This window comes from Gekko japonicus, unplaced genomic scaffold (assembly GCF_001447785.1).
Source record: "Gekko japonicus isolate JY-2015 unplaced genomic scaffold, Gekko_japonicus_V1.1 scaffold955, whole genome shotgun sequence".
Taxonomy (NCBI): Eukaryota; Metazoa; Chordata; class Lepidosauria; order Squamata; family Gekkonidae; genus Gekko; species Gekko japonicus.
The window spans coordinates 366989-373800 of record NW_015163631.1 but is presented as its reverse complement, the minus strand read 5'-3'; the positions used below and the strand labels follow the sequence as shown (position 1 = coordinate 373800).

Sequence of the window (6812 nt, the reverse complement as noted above, 5' to 3'; positions counted from 1 at the left end):
ATAATAATAAAAGATCCGAGACCCTTGGTACGACCGCTCGGGTGCTTAGAGGTGTTTGAAGAGCTGGGAAGGGAAATGTCGAGGAAAGGCCCGCCAACAGGTGAGGAAGGCGGGCGGGTGGATGTAAAGCAGCCTAATAAATAAATAAATAATAAATAATAAAAGACCTGAGACCCTTGGTGCGACCGCTTGGGTGCTTAGAGGTGTTTGAAGAGCTGGGAAGGGAAATGTCGAGGAAAGGCCCGCCAACAGGTGAGGAAGGCGGGCGGGTGGATGTAAAGCAGCCTATATAGTTACATGTTCTGGAAGGGAAGAGAGTTTTGGTGGGACTTGAGGAGTGGGAGAGAAAACACCCCTTGGGCTGAGGACGGTGTTCCAGGTCAGCCGATGCAGACGTTCGTTTGCCAACCACGCACGTGTGAACGGCTGGATCTTGACAGCTGCTAGACTAAGGATTTTACTTTCTCCTAAGGGGAAATTGTTGGAGTTTCAAGTTGCTTACACTTCAGTCATTACAGAGTTAAGTGTTGTTTGTTAGGACAGGATGTTACGTTACATAATGTATTCTAGGGCAGGAAAGTTTGTGGGAGTTGTTTACTCTAATGAGGTGACCTGTGACCTTTGTATTGGTCAACTAACAACTTGCTTGTGGAAATGCTTTGATCTAGCATTCATGTATTCACAAGGTTTATGGCTCTTTGTGTGAACCAGAGAGGAAGCTCCCCTCTAGAAGTTAACACAGATAGAAAGATGTAGCTGTAGCAAAGTAGTACTGAAAGTAACTGCAAGTATGTAACCTTTTCATTTTATTTCTTTTATCCAAAGTACCTTACCCATGCTTTATTTTGTTTTGTAGTAAAGATATTTTTCTTTTACTAATGTGACTCTTGTGTTTGCAAAACGACCATCGATCTTGAATCTCAGAATCCCAACAGAAATCAGTTCTAACCCCCGGGGAGAACTTGGGAGCGGGGCGGGTAGAAATGAGGCAGGAATGAAATCAAAACCGCCTGGACTCGTTCCGGGTGCAATCCTGCGCACACTCGCCTACTTGGAACCTCCTTAGAAGAAAGTTGAGCGGAAGTTGTGGGTTTTCCTTCCCGAGCGAACATGCGTGGGCTGCATATCTGGAAATGCCGGGCCCTCTTCTAGTGGGTGTTAAAGTCGAGGGAACTTCGGAAAAGATTCCAGTCTGGAAAGAGACCGGGGGAGGGGCCGTCTCCAAAGAGCGAGAACTTCTTTGCCTGGGGCGGGGCTTCTCCGCGAAGTTCCAAGGGGGAAAGAACAAGGGGAGATTTTACTCGGGAAGGCCTGTCCAAAGCCAATCCCGGGAGGCTCGCCAAACTCCGAGCCTGTGAGCACCGGCGGCATTTTCTCTGGGCTGGCTGGCACCAGGGGGTCAACCGGTCCGCCGCCCGTGGGAGAAGCTGCCTGGCACCGATCCACCATTTTCGGAACAGGCAAGGGGCTTTACAACATGTTACTCTGCGCACAGGCGCACCCACAGGCACCCCCCGGGGGGCAAGCCAATATTGCTACCCCCCCCCCCCAAGGTCACCTGGTGAGTAGTGAGATGCAGCCGGCGACCTTCATGTGCTCCACCCCTTCCAGATTGTTGGGTATTACATGTTGAAAACACTTCAGTATATATGGGGTTAAATGTCTGTTTGTGTTGTTACAGGAAATCACATGCTTTTGTGTAAACCAATACTAGTTTAGATCTGCAAGCCCGCGAAAAGCATCCCTGATCTAGAAGTCTGATTGGAAGCAAAGTGTCAAAGGGTGTGAGCATTTTATGGCTCCTCTTCCCGTCTTTGTTTGCCTGTCCTGAAGAAGTAAGAGAAGCCATTGCTAGCTCTTCTAGTGTTGTCCTTTGTTGAGTAAGGATGTAGCTGTTTAGCTGTGTTGTTATTTTCCTCCCAGTTACCCTTCCCTATGGTAGAATGTAGTAAAAACTTTCCTATTTTAAACACACATGGACTCTGAGTCTGGATTATTTCACTCTGGCGTCGCTAAGCTATTTTTCTCTGCTGAATTACAATTTTTAAGAACTCCAACATAGATGGAGCCCAGGAAACCTCAGATCCAGGCCTGGGTGTGGGGGTTAGACTGTCAGACTGTACCCCGAGGGATCCAGGTTCGAATCCCTCTGCCACAGAAGCTTGCTGGGCAGCCTTGGACGACTCACTCACTCTCAGCCTCCCTTACAGGGGTAAGGGTAGGAGAACTGCAGGAGAACGATGTTTCGCGTCCACATTGGGGAGGAAAAGGGGTATACATACCTAGACCATGACATAAAATAAAAAGTGTTACGACAGGGGACTGGGGGCGCTGTGCCACATCGGTTGGGGCGCCCCGATTGCACCCAGCGGGGAAGTCAGACGCCCGGAATGAAATCTTGCTCCCCCGGAACGAAATGTTGACCAGCTTTGTGTAGGCTGGATAGGGATACTTTGCACATGCTCAGAGGCAATCTCGGCCCACATTTGCATGCTCCGGAAGAGGCTTGGCTGCCGGCTTCTATGGCTAGTCAGCCTTCCTTTACCCGACCGACCGAAGCCTGGGGCGTTTAGGAGCCGCGAAGGCCTCCGGTTCGAGTCTCCTCTCAGCCAGCCAAGCGGAGAGCCCAGCACCTGCGGGGTTAATCATCAGGGCGACCAACCCCGCAGGGCTGTTGTAACAACTGCTGCCAGATGGTGCCTGGAGAGTTTTGATCTCTGAGAGCGCCCTACAAACGCTTGCTTAGGTTCGATTATTATTATTATGGTTACTATGATGATTATTATTGTTGTTGCTGCGGCTATATTATTATTATTACCATTAATTTATTATTATTATTATTATTAATTATTATTATTATCATCCTCTCAGGCAGAAATCCAGGCAGAAACTTGTCTCCTTCAGAGGAAAAGCCTTCCATTTGATTCAGTTCTGTGTCAGGCTGGTGGCTTCTTTAAAACGTGGCTGCGTTTTTAAAGCAGCTCGTTATTGGTTTGATTTTATTTCCGTTGTATGAGTGTCTGCTGTTTGGAACTGCCACCAGCAGGTCTCCCGGCGAGCAGGCATCCCGCGTCATCGGTATGACAGATTTCCAGCATCTGCGGCGCCACTCCGAGGGCTCCAGTGCAAATCCTGGCCCCGGCAGGGGGTCTCGACTCTGCCCACCGAAACGCCCCAGTCGGAACCTAACCTGCGTGTCTGCGGGTGGGCTGGCTGAACCGAGGAGCCATTTCACATCGACACTTTGAACTCAACCACGCGAGGATGTTGACCGCCGGTTGGTGTGACAAACACGGCGATGGGAGCGACAGGTCGTGTGAACGGGGCATCTCTTTCCAGGACTGGCTCCTGTTCTTGGCAACACTTGCTCCGGATCCAGCTGGAGAGAAACTGAGGCACCCCCTCCCCTGTGCCTAGATTCAGTTCAAACCCCCCACCCCGGTCTTTGTATTGGTGATTTTCGGCGGGGACTGGTGTCGGCCACCCCGAGACAGGCCTTTGACACGCGCCAGAGAGGGCGAATTGGCCCAGCCGAGGGGCAAACCCAGGTCATTTCTTTACGGGACCGGAACCAGCATTTTGGTCACACGGAATTGCGAGGAGGGCTTTTGTGTTGCTGTCGAAGGGAAGGGGAACAGAAGCCTAAACGTGGACCCGTTTTCCTACCCTTGGAGTTCGGATAGAACAGAACATGGGAAAGTTTTACAATCCGAATGTTTCCAACATAGGGAAGGGTACACCAAATAGTCGCGGCCGCAAAAAGCTCAGAGAGAATGTCTGGAAACTCCCAGGAAGTTATTTTTAACGTCAAGAAGTCCGTTCACACGTTCAGTTGCGGGTCATCGGTTGTAAAGGCCTTAAATGCACGCGTGCGCGCGCGCGCCAGCAAGCAAATGAGAAGACGGAAAAGACACTAAAAATGTAGAGTCCGTGTCTGTACCTGTCTGCAGGATCGGGGCCCTGGGTATTGTCAACAAGACGGTTGCGGCAGAGTTTGCCTCAAGGGAGGCGCTGGGGCGCGTGGGGAGGGGGCTACAGCCGTTCCAAAGGTACATTTGTTATCTACAGGATCGGGGCCGGTGGACTGAGGTCAGCGAATTGGGGGGGGGAATGGCGGTCAGACTCGGCCCCCCTCTCCCTTTCCGAGCTCCACAGCCGCCGCGTGGCTTCATGCCAGTTTCTCGGAGCCCGAATCCGGCCCAAAGGAGGGCAAAGAAATGCGGGCGCTCAGCCGGCGAGGGGTGGGGGGAATTCTCGCCAGGCCCGAATGAGGGAGCTGCTCAGACATTCTACATACGGACAGACTTACGCCTTAAGAACGCGAAGTGTGACAGACACGTGTCTCATGCGGGAACAGCCCTCAGGCAGCGCGGGGACTGGCCGCCGGAACCTGAGGACGGCGCAACCTCTGCGTCACGTGTGAAAAGGACCCTTTTTGCCTTCCCGGGTCCCTGCAAGAATCTAGCCCCCGCCCCTACCGCTAATGGGCCGTGTCTGCCGTTCAGCTCGAGGCCGGGGTCTGGAACTCCTCTTCGAATAACCACTCCGGCCAGCGCACCCCCGAGGAGTCCCTGCTTCTCTGCCCCAAAGGTCCCCTTCTTCCCGAGCGTCCCCACCACGGCGCTCCGGGAGGGCTCGACCAGCGCATTTGTAGCCCGCCTTTCCTCGTGGCTCCGGGCGGCTGACAGCGACAGCTTCAGGGACGTTCCCTTCAAACCCAACAAGGGACGGAACGGGACCGGAGGAGGAGGGGAGCTCCGGGGAGCAGAAAGCTGGCCGAGGGCCTTGCTCCCCAGGGGGCTTCCCAACCTGGCCTCCCTGCCCCCTCCCTCGCGCTCCAGCTGGGCCAGCTGGTGGTCCGTGAAGGCCGTGCGCGCCTTGCGGGGCTTCTTCAGCCGCACCGGCGGGCTCTCCCGGGAGCTGGAGATCTCGCGGTCCCCCTCCTCCTTCACTGCGCGCCGGGAGACACAGAGAGCGAGAGAGAGAGAGAGAGCCGCCGTCAGCCGGGCCCGATCCGCACCACCCCCGCGCAAGCCCCAAGCGCAGCCAGACGGAGCTCCGCGGGAGAGACGCGCAGCGGGTCTGGACACGGCTGATGCGCTGAAGGCATTTGTGTGCGCCGCCTTTCCGCCCGCTCAGGCCCCGCAAGGCGGCGGGCGGAGGTGAAGACATGAAAACATCCCAGCCATTAACGTGCAAATAAAGCCATGACATAATCCCAGTAAAAACAAAGAAAGGACACGAGGAGGAGGGCCGGTAACCGGGTTCAGTGGGGCCTGCCCCACAGGCAAAGCAACCTGAAGCCTTCTTACTCCGAAGAACGCGGCTCTGGTTTCACACATTTTAATGAAGAAGGGCAGTTTAGGTTTAGCGTCCCTGCGTCGAATGCCTGTGTCTGATCGGCGTCTGTTCTTGGATCATAATAAACACTGAGATGCGGGCCCGTAGCTACTGTGGGGCATTTGGGGGCCCTGCCCCACCAATTAAAAGCCCCGCCCCACAAACAGCCGTGCCAGAGACCTTATTTTTTTTTAGGAGAGACCCCCTTGAAAGGAAGGGCTAGAAACAAGCTGGGAGCCTCCCCCTTTAAAGACAGGCCTTGCCGAGCCATTCAATTAGCTTTCATCTAACAGCCCCCTTTAAAAATTGAAATGCCCCCGGAACAAACAAACAAGCAATGACAATCCCTATCCCTGGGTCTGCTGAGATGAGACACCCCGACGTGCGTCCCACTGAAACCGACCAGACGGACCTCCTCCGCAGTCAGCGCGCTGAGAAAGAGCCAACCCAACCAGTGTTCCCTCTAAGCTGAGTTAGTGTGAGCTAGCTCACAGTTTTTTAGCCTCTGGCTCAGAAATTTTTGTCTTAGCTTAGGAAGGAGGGCCCCGGAGTCAAATAATTTTTGCAGCAGCCAAATCGCTTACTCACAACTTTAATGCCAGTAGCTCAGAAAGTAGACTTTTTGCTCACAAGACCCCATAACTTAGCGGGAACATTGAACCCAACCCTAAGGGCACTTGCTCAGAAGTCAGAGTCCCAGAAGTGGCGGGGTTGGTTCACTTCCGAGTAAAGCGCTTAGCGGTTCTCGCAGAGCCTCCCTTCCTTCCCTCCCTCCCTCCCTCGACTCAATCGGAAACAGACGGAGGCTGACGGCAAAGCGAACCGGGGCCCTGGGACGCGGCAGGAAACCTGAGCGCTGCGGCCTAGCTGCTTCTGGATCGTGGCCCGGCTTGCTCGGATCACAAACCCCCGGACGCAGAAGGGGGAAGCCGCGGAGCGGCGCGAGTCGGGGCAGAAGAGGGCTTCCCACCAGCCAAAGGCTCAGGAGCGACGCTCCCTCTAAGCGGTGGGGTCTTGTGAGCCAAAATGCTACTTGGTGAGCTCCTGGCATTAAAAGTTGTGAGCGGGCTGCATTTGCCTGCTGCACACATGAGTTTGCTCTGGAGCCATCCCTTCCCCAGCGAAGACAAAAACGCGTGAGCTGGAGGCTAAAAAACCGTGAGCTGGCTCACACTAGCTCGGCTTAGAGGGGGCCGGTGTTCCCTCTAAGCTGTGTTATTGTGAGCTAGCTCACAGTTTTCTAGCCTCCAGCTCATACATTTTTGCCTTAGCTCAGGAAGGAGGGCTCCAGAGCAAACTAATTGATGCGGCAGCCAAATCGCCGGCTCACAACTTTTAATGCCAGCGGCTCACAGAGTCGAATGTTTGCTCACAAGATTCCACAACTTTCTTAAGGAAGAAAGTGACGTTCAGACGTTTGATTCCCCCGCGACAGCCCTGCGGGCCAGAAGCCCCCCTCCCACCCCCCGCCA

At 54.2% G+C, this 6812-nt stretch overlaps 1 protein-coding gene across 1 annotated transcript in view; it reads right to left on the bottom strand.

The window, feature by feature from the left end:
- The window catches only part of BARHL1 (BarH like homeobox 1), a 27218-nt gene that overhangs the window by 14650 nt on the left and 5756 nt on the right, over positions 1–6812 (bottom strand). The window contains exon 2 of the mRNA XM_015407536.1: positions 4479–4951. Within this exon, the coding sequence (XP_015263022.1) occupies positions 4479–4951 (473 nt within the window). The remainder of the gene's footprint in view (positions 1–4478; positions 4952–6812) is intronic.